Source organism: Pleurodeles waltl, chromosome 8 (assembly GCF_031143425.1).
Source record: "Pleurodeles waltl isolate 20211129_DDA chromosome 8, aPleWal1.hap1.20221129, whole genome shotgun sequence".
Lineage (NCBI taxonomy): Eukaryota > Metazoa > Chordata > Amphibia > Caudata > Salamandridae > Pleurodeles > Pleurodeles waltl.
Genome location: NC_090447.1, coordinates 1502329960 through 1502349321, shown reverse-complemented (window position 1 = coordinate 1502349321; position 19362 = coordinate 1502329960). Strand labels below are relative to the sequence as shown.

At 42.5% G+C, this 19362-nt stretch overlaps 1 protein-coding gene across 1 annotated transcript in view; it reads right to left on the bottom strand.

Annotated features, from left to right (window-relative positions):
* Positions 1–19362, bottom strand: part of LOC138248826 (uncharacterized) — a 121627-nt gene that overhangs the window by 79562 nt on the left and 22703 nt on the right. Inside the window, exons 3-5 of the mRNA XM_069202766.1 lie at positions 16470–16507; positions 6961–7101; positions 4700–4762 (exon numbers count right to left, since the gene is read on the bottom strand). Of these exons, the coding sequence (XP_069058867.1) occupies positions 4700–4762; positions 6961–7101; positions 16470–16507 (242 nt within the window). The remainder of the gene's footprint in view (positions 1–4699; positions 4763–6960; positions 7102–16469; positions 16508–19362) is intronic.

Genomic DNA, 19362 nt, shown 5'->3' with positions numbered 1-19362 from the left:
TTGAGATTCCAAGCTGGTGAGGGACACATGTGTGGAATGACCCTTTTAAGGGCTTCCATAAATGCCTTAATTACTGGTACTTTAAATAATTAGAAGTGTTGCCTGTTTTGTAGATAGCAGCAGTAGCTGCCTAAGTACAGTCATATTGAAGTATACGCTCGACCACAGGTGTGTAAATGAAGTAAGTAGCAAACAATACTTTGAACAGTTGCATTGAAAGGGTCAATGTGTTTGTTATGGCAGTAAAAGCAAATCTTTTCCACTTCGCTACATAACATGCTCTGGTTGTAGGTTTTGGTGCCTCCTTGAGGATGGACGTACATTTTTGTGGGAGGTTGAGATAACCAAACTCTATGACCTCAGGAGCCAAATTGCAAGATTGAGTTACTTCGGATTTGGGTGCCTGATTTCTCCATGGTTCTGAGTGAGAAGATTAGGGTTGAGGAGAAGCTTCTCGTGTGGCCGAGGGCTCAAGTAGTGTGGTGAACAATGGTTGTCAAACTCAAGTAGGCACTACTAGAATGAAGGTGAGAGATGTTTGCCTGAGCTTCCGAACCACAAACAGAAGAAGAGGGAGAGGTGGAAAAGGGAAGGCAAATATCCCTGACCAGTTCATCCATAGAGCATTGCCCTTGGATCAGGATGCCTGAAGGCAAAGTCTAGGCATTTTGCATTGTCTGCAGTCGCAAAGAGATCTGTTTGTAGAAACCCCCATTTGTGAAAGTATGGAAGGAGGGCCCAGGGGGGAGTTCCCACTCGTGGACTTGTTGCTGCATCCTGCCGAGGAGGTCGGCAAAGCTGTTGTCCATGCCTGGGAGGTGTTCCACTGACAGGTGAATGTGGTGACATATTGCCCAATGCCAAATCATCTGAGATAGGGGTGATAACTGTAGAGAGTGTGTCCACACTTTTTTTGTACATAAAACAGATGTTGTGTCGTCTGTCTGGACTAATACAACCTTGCCTGTCAGGTGAATTAGAAAAGCTTTCAATGCCAGGTGAATGGCTTCAAGCTGTAATAGCTGATGTTTGGAGTCCCAACGTCCCTGAATTGTGAGGCCCTGCAGATGAACACCCCATCCTGTGGGGATGCGTTCGCTGCAAGAATGATCTGGGGAACAGGGTTGAGAAACAGCCACCTGCCTCTTGGCTAGGTTTTGTGTGTTACACCATTGCAGAGAGAGACGAGTGCAGCTGTTTACCAACACTGGATCTTGTAATTGACCCTGCAACTGAGACCACTGACTGGCCAGACATTCTTACAGTGGACACATGTGTAGTCTTGCATTTGGTACTATTGCAATGCAAGATGCCATCATGCCTAAGAGTCACTGAACTGTTCTGAATGTTGTGTTGGTTGGGATGACTCTGTTTCATCAAGGTTGTTATCTTCTGAACTCTGACAGAATTGGGGTAAACTAACCCTAGCTTTTTGTTAAAGATAGCACCTACGCATGGCTGAGTCTGTGAAGGTTGAACGTGTGACTTCTGTATATTGATTGTGAATACCAGTTGATGATGAAGGAGAAGAGTGACCTGTGTTTTTGGCATAATGGGAACATACTAGCTTTGATGAGCCAGCCGTCGAGGTATGGGAATGCATGAATGGTCTGTCTGTGCAGATGTGCTGTGGCCATCGCCAAACATTTGGAGAACACCTGAGGTGCGGTAGTGACCCGGGATGCAAGCACCTTGAACTGGTAATGTCTTCCCTGTATCATGAACCTGAGGTCTTTGCTCTGAGCTGGATGAATTAGAATGTGAAAGTAAGCGCTCTTTAAGTCTAGTGCAGATATAAAGTCTCCCTGTTGTAACAGAGGGATCACATCTTGAAGAGTTACCATATGAAAGTGTTCTGAAAGGATGTAATGATTTAGCGGTCTGAGATCAATGATAGTTCAAAGTTCTCTGTCTTTTTTTGGGAATGGGGAAATACAGAGAGTATATTCCTATGCCCTGTTTTCGAAGGGGAACAGGTTCTAGAGCTCCTTTTTGAAGGAGAGCCTGTAGTTCTTGTTTTAGCAAATTTAAATGTTCTATGGAAAGTTTGTGTTTGCGTGGTGGGGTGTTTGGGGTGGTTTGACGAGCTCCAGGCAATAACCATGTTGGATAATGTCCAACACCCACTGATCTGTTGTTATGTTTTCCCAAGAGGGAATGAGATGTTGTAAACATCCCGACAGGTGTTAGATAGTTGGGGTCGATGGAAAGCATCACTGTTTAGAGGTGAGGGGGTGGAGCGAGTGGAAGCACCTTTCTCACAACCTTTTGAATTGTTTCCCCTATATGTGCCTCAATTAAAACCTCTTAACGGGGATGTTTGATGCTGCTGCCTATAAGAAGAGGTAGAGACATCTGATGATGTTGGTTTGGTGCCCTGTTAGCACATGGGTCCAGTGCTCGCTATGTCACTGGATTCAAGCTAGCCTGGCTGATGAGGGGTGATACCCTCTAATGGAATCGTTGGAGCTTAATTTACACTACTGAACGATTTGCTGGACTTTTTTCTATACTCCTCAGGCAGAAGAAGGAGTAGTTCCTCCATTTCATCCCAATAGGCTCTTTCATACCTTGACAACAGTCCTAGGGTGTTGGCTAATCGTCAGTGGTTAGATGCTTGGACTGCAACCCTTTTACCAGATGCATCAATCAACCTAGATTCTTTATCAGGTAGAGTGGCATTTGCTGATGTTTGGTAAGTTGCCTTTTTCTGAGCAATGGATACTACTAAGGAATATGGATGGTGTTGGCCCTTATTTTATGGAGGGTCCGAGGACATAGCCTTGTATTATTTCTTGTCCACCCTTGGGGTAGTAATGCGTGCACATACTGGATCTTTAAAGATCTCTTCTGCATTGCGGGATATCCCTTTTAACATAGGTAGATACTGGCATGCCCTTGTGGTAGAAGACAACATTTCAAAAAGAAAATCATCCTCTATAGGGTATTTTTGTAATGGGACCTGGTGGTATACAGCTGCCCTAGGTATAAGTTCCTGGAATGATGTTGCCTTATCTGGAGGTGAAGGCTTAGCTGGGTAGAGGTCCAGGTCATTATCTCCAGGGTGCTCAATATCATAGGTGTCCCCTGGATCTGTGGGTGATTGCTGTGTGGTATCTCCTTCTCCATGACCCCCTCTGTAAGACTGTGGGGAGCCTAGAGGAGTAACATCACCTATGTCACTAAGTGAGTGATGTGGTGAAAGAGGTGATGGTGGTGAGAGGGGCAGAGGAGGTGGTGGAGAACCAGGCAAAGGTGGATGTAGAGGACTAGTAGCAATGTTCTTTTTCTTTTTAGGAGGTACTGGAGGCTCAATGTCTTCTCAAAAGTAAGCTGGCGCTTTGATGGAGTAGGCGCCGACTGCACTGCCTTTGCCATAGTGCACTAGTAGAAGTCTGGATGAGTATTTTCTTTTGTTTTGGGTCAATTCTCCCTGCCATAGTCCCTAGGATCAGTTCCGGTGTGGAGATAGAAGTTTTCAGTACTGAAGTTGGTCTGTATTTTGGTACCGATGTGGTCGGAGCCAAAGCGGTGGCGATTGGAGTGCTTGGAGCTGCGGAGATAGATGTTCGGCTCAGCAATGAGAATGGTCAGCTCAGTACAGCAGAGGTGTGTTTTGGTTTTGCTTTCGGTGCCAGGCTTGAGGGCGGGGCATCCTTAGCAGATGTTCGCTGCCTACCATGGCCTGTTGGCAGTGATGGCATGGGAGAGGCAATTTTGGTCGGAACCAAGTGTCTTATAGTACGCTGGACAGGGGCATTCGTAATCACTGTACGCTGTCCCGAAGAAAGATCTTGGAGCTGCATGCCAAACTCTACTTCGGAGTCTGATTCGGAGTCCAGGATGGAAAGGACCTCCTTTTTAGCTGCTGAGGCCTCGTGCAATTTCTCCTCCTGCTTGACATCATGGAGACCGAAGATGTTGGGGGTCTCCTCGAGGTCTTTACGCTTCATCTCCTTTTACTGCGCTCTATGATTTTGCAACATCATCTTCGACTGAAAAGATCGACAGGCCTCCCAATTCTCATCGTGGTCGGGAGACAGGCACAGGTTATAAACCTGATGGAGGTCTGTTTGAGAATAGTTTGCTTGGCAGCTGGGACAGAACCGAAATGGAGTCCATTCCGTTAGCAGCGCATTGTAGGTCGTATCTGATGAGATGAGAAAGAAGGCCTAAACACCGCAAATGGAGAATGTTGATTTGACGGACCCAAGGGAGACTGAAAATCAGTCTCGAACCGGAGCACCGTAGGACTCGTCCAAACCTAATGGCGGAAAGAAAACAATCTAACAATGGAGTCAAGGGCCATGCGCACTACCACTGAGATAAGGAATCACTTTGCCTTGTGACTCGAGAGACTTCTTTGAAGTTTGAAGAAAAAGAACTTGCACAAATCCAGGCCCAAAACTAGATGGAAGGAGTATGCAGAGCATCTGTATCTACAGTTACACATGCCATCGAACAAAATGTTACCACAATACCCTGACTCTGTATCCTGCTATAATAATGAATGCCTATTGAGAAGTTGTAACCACACATCGTTTATAATTTGAAAAACCAATAAAAAACTTTATAAAGAAATAATGTAGAATGCCTACACGCCAAGTTCTTCTGTTCAGTTAAATCAAGAGATTTTCTTGCACAACTACAGGGCTGCGGGAAACAAAAGAACTAAGCATGCATTACAATTACAACTTACCAGTATGCATTTATAAAGTCCTGGATTCCATAGAAAGTGAAATCCTCTCTCTCAAAATGGAGCCTTCAATATGGAAAAAACAGAAATATGGATTGAGCATAATGACTTTAACTGTAGTATATCCAACAATTAAAATACTGCGCTAGGGTGGCATCTTTCAATTCAAAAGAAGTAAAGCACATGTTAGAAAAGGAAACTTAAAAAAAATATATGTTTATTGACATTTTAAATCAGCATATATGTATAGGTCTTCAATACAGTTATATGACAGGTCATAAACAAATAATGAAAATTAGAAGTAATAATATTAACACAGTTGTTGCTTCAGGGAGTATCTTCTTTCGTATTCCAGCACATTATATTAATCTACAGTAGACTGCCTCCATCACCACTCCAGCTCTCTGCTTATTTGCAATCAGCAAAGTCTGGGTTGACCCTCTTTCTGTATCCTACAAGGGGTTATCTTTTTCTATTATGCATATTCTTTTGTCTGCTTCAACCAGTAAACACATCATGGGGTGATATAAATCTGGTCTATTTGCCACCTCAAACAGTGTCAACATAACTGTTTTCCAATAACCCGCTAGCACAGTGGTTTCCAACCTGTGGTCCAGGGACCCCTGGGGGTCCGCAACTGCTTAGAAAATTTAATAATATTCAGATTAGGTCCCCGGCTTTCAGTAGTGACTCAGTCGGGGGTCCCCAGATTCCAATAATGATTCAGTTGGGGTCCCCGGTTTCCAGTAATTAAAAAGTGGGGGTCCACAGAAGCCAAAAGGTTAGGAACCACAGCTCTAGCGCATAACATGATCATGCCATATGGTAGAATATTGCATTTGCCTCCCCACATCTGAACCAATTACTAGATATCTCTGGCCTAAGTCGGTACAACCTCACTCTTGAGGCTCAGGGATGAATGATGGAGATAATTTAATTGTATAAATGTATACCTTGCATTCCTGGATATTTTAAAAAAATAATCTGAAATTGCTTTATCTTGTCCCTTTCGTCATCTGTGAATGCTGTACCCAGTGTCTCTTCCCATTTCAACCAGGAATGCACGTTGCCTGTCACTGCTTTTATCCCAAGTGCCCCAAATAGTTGGATCATTGCCTCATCGCCAACACCCATGGTAACGCCTTATCTATACTGGTTCTTCGTTCATCACTTCCCATTACTGTCACAGTGCATGTGTAATTCTGTTGTACCAGATAAACTGCCCCACTGACAGATTAAATTATAGCTCCAGCTCTTCAAACAGTTTCAGTAACTCAAGATAGAACATATCTCCAATTATAGTTATTACAGCAGTTTCCTAAACCTGCCTTTTGGATGCTCTTCCCAGACCGCCAATCTATAATGCTCTTGGCAGGGACCTCTGGTGCATAACCTATTGTTGTTTCCACCCTCCTAGCACACATGAGCCAGCATTTGTTTGGCATTTCGACCAGCATGGCTGGTTCATCTACCCACCGTCATCTTCCCAAAGAGTTGAGATCAAATTGGTGGGTGCCAACATTTTCTCTATTAAGATGGCCTTTGGCATCTTAGATTCTGAGATCCATCTCACCACATATTGAAGCTGGGATGCCCAGTAATAAGACTGCATGTCAGGGACCTTTAGCCCCCCTTCCTCAAATGATAGCTTGAGCTGGTACAGGGCCACTTGCCTCCAATCTTCACCCACACCACATTTGTAACCAAGGAGTTCAGCTCTTTAAAAGGTTTGTGAGACAACATTATACCAACACACATCCCAGCTCCAATGTACGCAGTGATCCAGTTATAGAAAGTTATGTGCAGCAGGTAGTGTTGGCATGAGTGGTACAGGGATTGAAGTGGAGCAGCATGCCAATGATGGTGGTCTGGAGGGGGCACAGGGTGATGTGCGCCCAAGCAGCACTAGTGATGCACCACAGAGGAGCTATCGGTGAAGCATGTCACATGAGCGATAGAGGAGAACCTAATGAAAAGTACTGAGAGATGTGTTTCAGAGGCGCACTAAGTGATATGTCTCTGTGGAGCTTTAGAAGTTATACAGCAGGTGACCACCAGACGGTGTGCAATGAGTAATGTACAGTTCAGAAACATTTGGCTGTGAACAGCTTGGAGGAAAAGGCTGGAATGAAATAGGGGCTACAGTGTGACATACAATAAAGGGATCTCGATGTTCAAGCTGCCAGATATGATACTGTCCACCAAATCCATTTTGTTCATGCTACACCTTGTCTCCTAATGTGTACTATTATGGCCACATTTACCTGGTGGCCATCATTTCTTGAAGAATCTCCAAAGCGGAATCATCTGTAACACTCCCATTCCCATCTTCCGGGGGAACCAAAGGGAGAAATGTGGGGTCTTCTGGGATGAACAAATAGCGGAAAAGATCCAAATGATTTAATCTGAAAGAGAACAGGAAAAGAAGTCAATGGTTCAAAAAATGTAGCACTGCAAGGCCACATTAGTGACAGAGTAAACCTTATATAAATGTGTCTAATATAACCAATAATCAAAACATTTGTTGATACAGCATAGCAGTTTTTTACTGCCCAATATAAAGATGCATGCTGTTATCTCAATATTACACATTCTATCTATTTCAAAGGATGACTTTAGCATATCCAGCAGAATTTAATCAAATGAGAATATATGTAAAGGTGTCCATAGCCAGTGCAAGAACCCACTCAGTTGTACTAGCGCATATAAACTCACCTGTGTATGCCGTAAACTTCCACTGGCTAGGGAAATGGGAGGCTAAGATTAAGAAGATGAAGAGGTGAAAAAGGACAAGAAAGAGGGATGAAATTGTAGGAGGAATAAGGGATGATCCATGTACCACAGTTTGTTTCTGAAGAATCCAAACCCATGCTAAGTGTTTTCACCCACAGCTGCTGCAACTCAGAGGGGCAATGCTGAGCCACAGTGCAAAGTCCAAAGAGCATGTTGCCTGCAACTATTCCTGAGCGATGATGGTGACCAAACAGAGGCAATGCAGGGGAGGCACTTTACTTATAACCCACAGTGGCTTCTTTTTGTTGTATTTAAAAATTTAAGTTATATTGATTTTTTCCCCCATATACAGTCAAACATATAACATTGAATGTACATGTCTCATAAGTATCTTCCTGATGCATTAATTGCAATTCCAGGTGTCACATTTACAATATTTGGATATCCCCCTTACATATAAGAATGTTGTATACATGCTGGTGATCTTCCCATGGTTACGTGTTAATAACAGTGGTAACTTTTCCCCATCCATAGGCATCGGAGTCTGAGGCATGTTTGGTGGCACAAGCTGCCTGGTACACCTACACAGGGTTCCAGATATTGTGGGGTCTAGAGGTCAGGGGAGCAATGTGTAATTGAGATCAGTGAGTGTATTGCACCGTGCTAAGTCAGTAAGCCAGTCTGTTGTGCTAGGGGTTGCCCCCATGTCTCAGCACATTGGCAATCTTCTTTTACCCAGTAATAAGGCCATACCCCTTTATTTCCTACTGGTTTTGGGCACTAGTTTCACATAGCCGAACATAGCCATTAGAGGGTCCACCGGTAGAGTCAGCCCAGTCGTATTATTCCAAATTTGCATTAGTTTGTGCCAATAGCGGGCAACATGGGGCACTGCCACGCCAGGTGCATGAATCCGACATATGGCGAGGAGCATCTGCCACAGGTAGGGTCATCGCGTCCTCCAGATCTATACAGTTTGAGTGGGGTGTAGCAAAGCTGAGGCAGGAAATTATAATGCATCAAGCAATATTTAGCATTCATTGATACTTCTTTGATGTGTTGACAGCAGTGTTCCCATTGCATGTACATAATTGCTGACAACAGGTCTCAGGGCATTGGTCTCAGGATCTATGCATTATTTTCAGCATGTTGGCGAGAGTAAGTGTGGAGAGCAGTGTGATGGTGTGCTCGGTAGCTGGGCCAGCTGCAGGCAAACAGAGTGGTCGCCAGTCCGCGGGCCCCTGGGGGTAGGTCAGGAAGGTGTCCTTCACCGACTCTTGCATTTGGTGGTAGATAAGCACATCTTAGCACATCTTGCTGAGTGGATGTGTCCCTGAGCAGGTAGCCATCTAGGGATATAAACTGGCCATCTGCATAAAGATCACCCAATGTACTAATCTGTCAATTGGGTAGGGGTTGTACAATTGCTGCTTCGTTGGTGATGGTCAGATTTGGGTTATTTCTCCATCTAATAAATGGTGAGTACATAATGTCAATAGCACATAACTGTGCCAGGTGCAACCATGCCCACACGGTATAATCCACAGTGTGGATCTTTCGTTGTTGGATGGGTGTTTTCATCACCACTATGTCTAGGTTTCAGGGAGCCCCTCGCTCCAAATGACAATGTGGGACTTCTTTGTAATTATGTAACCAGTGAGCATCAAAGTGGGCCTCTGCAACACAGCAATATGTTTCAAAATGCGGTGCTGCAAGATCCCCTTGAGAGTATGGTTGCTATAAAATTTTCCAGCTTATGCATGGCTGTTTGCCAGCCCATGTTGGCTTTACTAGCAGTGTCTGAAGGTGGGTGAAGAAGCTGTGGGATAAGGGAAGCAGAATGTTTCGGAACAAGTATAGCTTTTGCAGGAGTATCACCATATTAATTGAGGCAATCTGGCCCGCCACTGATAGAGGGAGTCCAATCCATTTATTAGGTTGAGCGTTTGCGTTCGACGTGGTGTATACTTAAGTATACTTATACTGTGGGTTAATGCAATTTCATTGGTCGGCTGCCTTGTCCTTTAAAAATTCTTGCTCGCTAGTGGTCAGTTCTGCCTTATTCTCCTTCCTTTTTTTGTTTCAGTGCAGTGACCTATCACTCTGCTTTCATCCCCAAGAAGTTGATACATGAGTTTCTGGAAAATGGATGCTGCTGAGGCTAACCCAAACGGCATTCGGAAAAAACAGAATGCTCCAAATGCCGTAACAAAGGTAGTGAGATAACGAGATTCCCTGCTCAGCTCGACTTGATGATAGGCTGATTTAAGATCAATTGAGGAAAATATTTTCATTCCCCCCAACTGTGCCAGCATTTTAGGCAATGGGAAACAGTCCACCAAAATGTTCTGATTCAAAGATCTCAAATCCACATATAATCGCAAATCTCCTGTCTTCTTAATTGCCACTACAATAGGTGAAACCCACTGAGCCGAATCAACTGGCTTAATGACTCCCTCAACACATAGTTCACATAGATGTTAAGTTTCCCTCTGATGCTTAGCGGCACATTACATACCTTATGTACCACAGGAGCAGCCTCAGGTTTAAGTACAATTTTGTGTTCATACCCTTTTATCAAACCCAGTTTGTCACTAAAGATGGCTTCATGCTTGTTTAAAACATCTTGCAAGGAATCCAATTTTATCTCAACCTTTTCAACGAAAGCAATTGAGTGGTTCGTGCCTGGTCTAAGTACCATCCTAAATTGTCCTTGCTCTCTCCACCCTAAAATGTTGTAATTTGTTGCAAGTTGTTGTAAATGTGGCTTATCAAGATGATATTCTAATAGATTCTGAGTCAGTTCAAGAGCATTTACACAAGTTCGACAAGGTTCTAGGAATTTTAGAGGATCATGGGATCACAGTAAAGAAAGAAAAATGCTAATTTATGGTTGAGACAGTAGATTACTAGGGGCACAAAGTTTAAACTCAGGGAATTTTACCTAAGGAAGATTTATTAAGTGCAATTGACAATTGCTCTTCTCCCAAAGATAAAGACCAATTGAGATCATTTTTGGGTCTCTGTGAATATTACTCATGATTCATACAGAATTTTGCATATCAGACCGAACCTATGAGGAAGCTTTTGAGAACGGGGGCAAAGTTTGGTGGGAAGAATAGCAAGTTCAAGCATTTTCCACACTTAAAACTCTTATAATGAAGGCTCCAGCCCTTCAACCTTTCCGTGATGAGGTGCCTTGCATTGTTACGGTTGATGCTAGTGGTATAGGTTTAGGTGCTGTGCTGAGCCAAATGGTTGAAGGCAGGGAGCATACAATAGCATTTGCATCTAGGAGTCTTTCCAAAGCTGAAAAGAATTCCAGCACAATTGAGAGAGAAGCATTAGCTTGTGTCCGGGGTGCAAATCATTTCTTAACTTATGTGTGGAGGAGAGAATTTACTGTAGTCACTGATCATAAGCCTTTAGTATACTTGTGGAATGACCGTTTTTAACAAGACCAGTCCTAGGCTTACGAGATTGTAGGCTAAACTGTACGAATTCAACATAAGGATGAAACATATAGCTGGCGGAAAATATTGTAGGGACAATTTTCTTTCAATGTGTCCAGTACCTAATGCAGTTGAAGAAACGGAAGAACAAGACGAGGATGTTGTTGTGGGCACAATTGATGGAGTGTTTGTTTTGGGAGAGGTAATTTCTAGACAGTCCTGGAAGGAAAGGTTGGTTAAAGATAATTGTCTCTCACTTGTTAAGAAATATGTTTGGGAAGGTTGGCCTGGAGAAAATCGAATAGCAGAGGAGGTAAGACACTTTTGCAAGGTAAAAGATGATCTTGTGATGAGAGTGGAACATTTGGTTCCGCCTAGTGAGTTAAGGAACAGGTTAATTAAATTGGCTCATAAAGGACATGTGGGGATTACTGGTACTAGTAAACGTTTGCAATTGTATTATTGGTGGCCAGGCATGGATTCTGAAGTAGAGATGATGGTCAAGAATTGCAGTGAAAGCAGAGGTGCTGATAAAAGTGTACATACGAGGGAGGTGCCATTATGTCCAGTACAATTTCCGGACCGACATTGGGACAAGTTGGGTCCGACCGTCATGCAAAGGCTGCCAGAAAGGGGGCATGGGCAGTGCAGGGGGCTCCATGGACAGCCCCGACAAGCATTTCACTGCCCAAATTACGGGCAGTGAAATGCGCGATGGGTGCTGGCGCACCCAACGCACCACAACATTGCCGCCCGCTGTTTTCGCCCGTTGGCCCAGCAGAAAACTCCTAATAGGGCGGTCAGCATACCGGCAGCACTGGCGGTATGCTGGCTGATGCGGCTTCAGCGGTCTTGAAAAAAGACCGCTGAGGTTGTAATGAGGGCCTGAATGTTGATGATGCGGATTGGTCAGAAATCTACCCTGCAGATCCTTGTTACTTTAGAGACAAGTATTGGAAAGCATCCCAAGAATTAATGGCTAAAATCCATAAATACTGATTTTTGAAGATCCTCAATTAAATAGTGCAACAGATTCACTAGCATTGTACACATAGACCTTGCATCCGGGTTCCAGCTAGAGTGTGTATTTATAATTCATATCTCATTCTGCTGGTGCCAGCGGAGCACTTTCTCCATATTATTTTCCACAGCGCTCGGGTAATGCAGTAGCACTGACTGACTAGAAACCACTGGTGAATAAATATATCACTGGAGATATTGCAATAAGGCAAACGCTCTTCACAGCCTTCCAGTCCCTAGTTAAGTCGAGTTTTTGCTCCTGTGAGTCAAGGTGCTGGAGAGTGAGAAACCTGTCTGTTTAATGATCCTTTTGATTTTAGACACCACATGAAAAAAGCTGAAATCTTTCACCCGCTCTGCGGAAATGAAAGCAACCCTTGCTTTTTGATTCTCGAAAAGCTCACTGAGTCTTCAAATGCATCTTTCCAGTCCATTAGTGTTTTTATTTTTCTTGCACACTGCTTGTCCTCACTACCCCTTCTTTTTTGTTGGTTTCATTTTGTGGCCTTCACTGACTTGTGCACTTACGGGTGTATACATAGTACTTTTCATATTGCTTTCTTTTTCTGGCCTTCACCGATTCGAGGGCTTGCTGACCTGGTGCTTTCTGTCTGGTCTTTCGTGTTTTCTTTTTTTCTCAGATTTCTTGTTCTTAATTTTATTTATGTTTTTATATGCATATGTATGACTTTCACATTTGTGATATGAGCGCACCATACTATGTAGTGTTAACTGTGGAGCCAATCATCACAGAATGTTTAGCAATCATTAGAAAAAGAGGTGACGTTGGGTTCATAAGCATTCTAAGTGCTGTGGTGTGACGGCAATTTTGTATCTTTACTTGATGGTAGATGACTTTTAAGACTGTGCTCGGGTTAAATATGAGTTGTCTGTTTCTAAAAAGTGGTACAATAGATTCCTTGATTTAGTGAAAAACATTTCTAATTTTGTGTCAGATCTGCGATAATTGTACAATTGTGTCACACTGCTGTTATTTTGGAGCCATAATCCTGACTATACAAATTCCACACTGCCTTCTTAGTATGTGGCCAGCCTTTCTACACCACATTATGTAGCATACTGTAACTCCCTGTGGCAATCATTGGGAAAGGAAGACACCTATGTTGTAAACCCGTATAGTTCAACGTGTGTAACTCTGTGGCAATCACTTGGAAAATAACACACCTTTGTAGTTTTATGACTTTATAGTTCAATGTTTGCAAGTTAAATAGTGGAGGATTTGAGGTGTAAAGAGGGTGGTTTGAGATGTGAAGTAGACTGTTTTTAATGATTTCTGATTGTCTTGTGGCAACATAATTATAAAGAAAATAATCTGTTTAGAATAGGTGCTTGTGTCCGAAGATACCTGTGGCTGCTTTCATGGCTTCGTTCACTAAATAATGGCCTGCAAATTTTGCGCCTCAGAGCACTAATTTACCTTTTTGTGACAATATGCATTTACCTGAAAGTTAAAATACCTGTACTGATCTCCACTACTTTGCTAGTGCACGACATCCGCCCATCACTGGACACAGCTAGAAAGTCTGTTTTTGGATCCATAATCACAAAACTCAATCCCTTTGATGAATATCGGTACAGTTTTATATGTATGTCAACAAAAAGAGAAGCTATGTAATTTATACAGAAATGTATAATTTACTGAACATTTTTCTTTTGTTTTTTGACTAGTGAGCCCGAGTAAGATCCTTTTAATGCTAAGATTCTTGAGAAGCTCATTAATGTCCAGCTGTATGCCTTTTTGAAACCCTACAATGTGCTGCACTCTTCCCAATTTGTGTTTCATCCTGAACAAAGCACGGAATCTGGACTGTGGTTCTTACGCTTTTGGACTTAAGTGCCGCATTTCACACTGTCTCTCACCGGGTGCTCCTCAAGAGATTAGTGGACGCTGGTGTAATCTTCAGATTGGATTATGGCAATGTACTCTATCTGGGTGCTGCTAGTTCCAGAGTAAAGCGGCTGCAAATTGTGCAGAACACCGCAGCCAGTCTACTGTGCCATATTCCTCGTAGTGTTTCAGTTTCCCAACAGCTCCGCTTACAGTATTGACTCCTGATAGCAAAACGCATAAAGAATAAGTCTTTATGCTACGTGTATAAAGCGATGCATCAGACTAGTCCTGTATACTTTCCATCTCTGATCCATCCTTTCAACCCCAAGCGAGAAATCTGGTTGCGTTATTGCAATCAGGACACTATACCAAATGTAAGACAGGAAGCGTGGTCCTTTGCTTTTTTGGGGCCTAAGTTATGGAATTCCTTGCTTCTTACTCTCCGCCCATGTAACTCTCATGCAATGTTCAAGAAGATGCTGGTCTCCTAGTTTCTTGGTTTTGCTCTGTTCATTTTCTGCTAGAGCTGGGAAACCTGTTTGGAGTAGCCAGGCGCTTTTCATATCTGAACTGAACTTCTTCCTCTACAGGGAAAATATATCAATCTGTGGAGGAACCAATTTTTCTTGGAATAGCAAAATGCTAGGAGAATTGAGTCCTAGAGGCCTAAATGGAAAAGAGGCCCTAAGTTTTTGGAATTCAGCGTTACTTTGAGATTCTGACTCCGGATAACGTAAGAAGTTCTTTGCAGACTCCAGAATGGTGCACTTTGTTATGCCACACCCCTCTGTGATCAGCAAGAAGAATTATGCACATTGCACCCTCATTCTCACCAAGTGCCAACATGAGCAACCACACCTCTCCTACAAAATATACAACTCCAACTGTTATCTCAAAGATGTTATGAATGTTTGACCTTTTACTGTCTGCAAAAATCTGGGTTTCTGTCCTTTCTTTCAGGGTGGTCAACAGGGTTAATTTCTAACCCATGACAAACAGGTTGTGCAACAGTTGGAAATGCAACGAAGTTGTAAATGTTTGAACAAGAAATAAAGCTAGGTAGAGCTACAGTTGCATCAGAATCACAACCCGAAATTTCAAAATCTAGGCAGACATCTGACATTGTACTCGACATCTAAAAGTGCAGGTATACCCTAGCGCCTAGAGACTCCGTAGCTTAGGAGTGCACTACACAAATACATTTAGTCAGTCAGCTCCTTCCTTCTAGAAGGCACCGGGAGACCGGCCGCACTAGTTCAGATTCTGTGGAGGCAAACCTCTGCATAAAGTTGGACAGAGGGTTTGTGTTCAGCACAGCACTAATGTTTAAAAGAAAAATAGAAACTCAAAGATCATGAGAAAATTCAATATGCATTTGGTTTGTAAATGGGTGCTTACTACACTGTCTTTTTGGGCTGTAAAAACCCATTTTCCATGATATGTCCTGCTAGATTTCCTCTTATTACAGCCCGGCACTGAGTGCTATACTCATTGTTAAAGGCCCTGAACCAGAGTTGTAAGCCCGAGCTGAAGGCAAGGCCCACAATGGTGAGGGCTTTTAATAACTGGATATAGCCAGAAACATAAGAGCCATTAGAACATTCCACCCACTGAAGGTAGAATGTTCAGAATTAAAAAGGGAGAAATAGACAAACACTGGAATGTTGGATCAGAGTGCCTGAAACAGCCATCATTGCCCTGTAGCGACTCCATTGTTTTCAATGAAACACTCATCATTCCAAGTTCTAAATAATATCAGTAAGCTCTACCACGTGTTCCAAAGATATACAAACGTCCTCTTAGAACCAAGGTCTAGGGTAGGAGGAGAGTAGCCTGGAACAAGGGCGAGCAGCGTACCTAAATAGAGAAGTCATTCTTACAACCTACTTAAAAACACCCTATTTATAGGGGGTGGTGTAACAAAATATCACTTCCCTTCTTTTGATACACTGTGGCTCAGTCTCAGCTTGATCCACAGCTTTCTCTGAATTTTAATAGCCTATATTTTTATAGAGCCCGTTATTCAACCTCACTCGTTCACTAATCCTTCCATTCATCTATGCATTTATTCATTCGTCTGCTCCCATTTATCTTCAGTCCAATCACTTATCCATCCACACTCTCATACACCGAATATTTAATCCATCCCTTTATTCTATCTTATTTCTCTCAGTCGTTCATATATCCTCACATTTCTCCATCCATGCATCTTCCCTTGAAATGTACTCATCCATTGATCAAACCATGCATGCTCATATTCGTTAAAGCAGACACGGCCGAACCAATCAACAAGTAAATAAATGATCCAGTTATTTAATAAAGCGAGACCTATTGGCTTTGTCAAAGACTGCCTGTTATATGTGTTATTTTGCAGTAATAGGTTGAACTCAAGTGCAGAATTTGCATGACCTAGTGCAGAGTACCTAAACCTCTTATGTTTTTGTTAGGCACAGTTTCCTAAAAAAACAATCATTTTTTTGGGCTGACTAATCCTGAATGTAGCACTTGGTAGCTGGCCCTCATCCTGGAAAGTAGTTTCAGTCTTTAACCATATGCTTTATTCACAGAGGCTCTGTGAGCTCAGGTATATACTTGAGGTGCTCAGGTATGTATATCTTATATACTGAAGAAAGCATCATACTCTCCATCCTACATCACACAAAAAAGGTCACAACCGATCAGCTGTAATAAACTAATCGTTAAAAAAAATACTTACCTCATGGCCAGGGGCACTAAACAATACTGTCCAAAGACCTGGAAAGAGAAAGAGGAAATTACTGTAAATGGGTCACATGAGCCTCATTCAATAGGAAGTGCTACTTGTACTTTCTTCAAAGTATTTACAAACTATCACCCTCCTACACCCCAGAAACCAGGTAGGCACACTTTTAGATGGTACACCTTTCCTGAATATCTGCTGTTTCACAATGGATTTAATGTATGGGGCAGCGCACGTAGTACAATTTCATACTCCGAACTGTGCGCATCTCATTGTCAGATACTTACTTGCAGGACATCTTCTGCCTTCCTTTAGAATCATTCCCTCGGGCGGAGACACTGACACGTAGATGACACGCTCTCTGTTAAACAAGGAACCCAATCTAGGAGAACTAGCTTGATTCTAATTCCAAATTACAGACAAGCCATATACTCGAAGGAACAGCTAAAACGTCTCCATTACAGCAAAGTACTTAAAAGTGACTGTGTAGACGACCCACAAAGATATGAACCTACTGCTAAGAAAGTATTCTCTAAATTAAAGTGATTACTTGAATCCACACTAAAATATAAAATAGCTATCTTTCCAATCTGCTGGGCACTTCAAGAATTTGTAGTTTAGATGACAGTAAAACTACTTATGGTAGTCCTGATGAAGCCTCTGACAATTTAATATAGCAAGCTGAAACAATTGCAGACCTATGAAGATACCATCAAAATATGTCAACCACTTTGACCCACATACACGTATTTTTCCTAAAAGAAATGACTTCAGCCTATAGACTAATTGTGTTACAAAAAGTGTGCTTTGATTTTTAATGGAGGCTGTTGACAAGTATTCTATTGGTGTTTGTGATTTATTTGGTTTATGTTCCTTGGTGGACCCCAGAGGCCTATCTACGAGCAGAGTTTGTGATTTACTTGGTTTATGTTTCTGTTCTACCCCTGCTGCTTCTTGGTGAGAAGAAGGGCACTGGGTTGTATACAATATGTCACTGGTATCCTTCATAGTCGTTTGCATCTCAACTCTGCCCAATGCACTGCAACACGATCCGCTCACAACACCAAAAGATACTCCCAAAGGACTAAACATCAACCAACAGTCTTTCAACCATATTCAGCAAGGGAATAGCTTCTTACTCAACCACATCAGACCTCTCAGGGAACAGGAAAGTGCTATACAAATGCCAAAACAAGAGAAGATTCACCAGACTTCTATAAGCAGGTAAGGCCTTCAAAATAAACAAAAGAAAAATAGTGTAGACCAACTGTTAGGTCTTGTCAGCCAACAGCGCAAACTATCTGGTAGCGGTAGACCTATGGTGAACTTACAGTGGGCTTAGAGGCCGGCCATTACTTATCACTGGTTGGCTTTATTGCCAGTCTCATTTGCTTTCTTCTTATTCGATGGCTTGCCGTCCTCTTCTTGTGTTTGTACAAGATATGTTTGCTTTTCTTTGAGGATTTTTGACTTTTTTCTTTTACTTTTTTAAACAATACTTTAAAGACAAACATTGGCAAAGCCAGCTGCTTTGCATTCACATTACATAGCTGCGACCTATTGGTTTTGTCAATGCGTGCTTTAAAGGAGCCACAACTAAAATGTTTGTGGCATATGTAAGATTTGCAGCATGTATAACAACATATTGAACAAATCATTAATCTTCACAGCTGTAAACATTTTCTGACACTGCCCAACTTATAGACTAATTTGTTAATATTCATAACTAACAATGACCAGGACCTTCTGCTTTTAAGAAACACCCTAGATGTGCTAAGATACCATTCCAAATACAATGGCTATTACTGGAACAGTGCCATGGGCTAGCACGGGAGGAATTCTCGGCAACTGTACTGTATTCCAATATTTATTGATCGCTACTAGCACCACGTGAGGTGCTGGGGTGCTTGCCTACAACGGGAGCATGCTACACTTTGTTGGGTGTGTGGTTGAAGTGTGTTGGCTAAGTGTGTGGGAAGTATTTTTATTTTGTGCGAGGACAGCCGGGGTGCAGTAATCATGTTCTAGGATGCAGCGCATAGAAGAATGATGGATGAAGAAGGGTGAGAGATAGGCACAGTTTATGGTTTTCGGGAAGCTGGCAGATTGGAGCAGCTCTGCACATGGTCCACTCAGCTGGTTACTGCATGGAGCTGATTATTTTGTATAATGTTTATGGTCCTGAGCAGTCATAGGACAAAGAGAGAAATGGCAGAGAGATCTGCTGCAGTGGAATTCTTTAAAATCATCCAATGTCTGATTATCATTGTGAGATGTCAGGAAGTGTGTAGGATACTGTGTATCTGATAGGGACTTGCAGTGGTGGACTAAAAACAAATACCTCTGTTTGCCAGCATCATGTGGCAGATCTCTGTTGGTATTGGATGCCTGATCAGTTGATGATGGGTAGTATATTTGCTGTGGTGTGGTACATCACTGGGTGATGGACATCACCCTTAGCACTTGTCTCATATGTGAGTGTAAGTGTCAAGCAGTAAAACAGAATTATTAGGAGGCCTGTATGCACTACACCTGACTGCTCAACCACTGGGTGTTCTAGTATTACTGTTAGTTATATATTGTATTTGTATTGTAATTGCATGTATTCAGCACACACTACCCCTGATGAGGTGTTGTGACATCTTACTCTGGGCAGCACACAATTCCAGAACTCAAAATTAGTTGTGACTTTTTCAGTTATTGTTGGTCATTGGGATTAGTCTTGCGCTCTTAAGGAAACTATGCCATTTTCTATGTGTGGATTAAGTTAATAGCAGTTAGCTGTGATCTTTAGTGGCAGGATTGGGTGGGTGAATTCATGCACTGGTTGGGGGTGTTAGTTAATAGATGAGCAACCACAGTAGTTATTGTTAGGATGCAGGGGTATGAC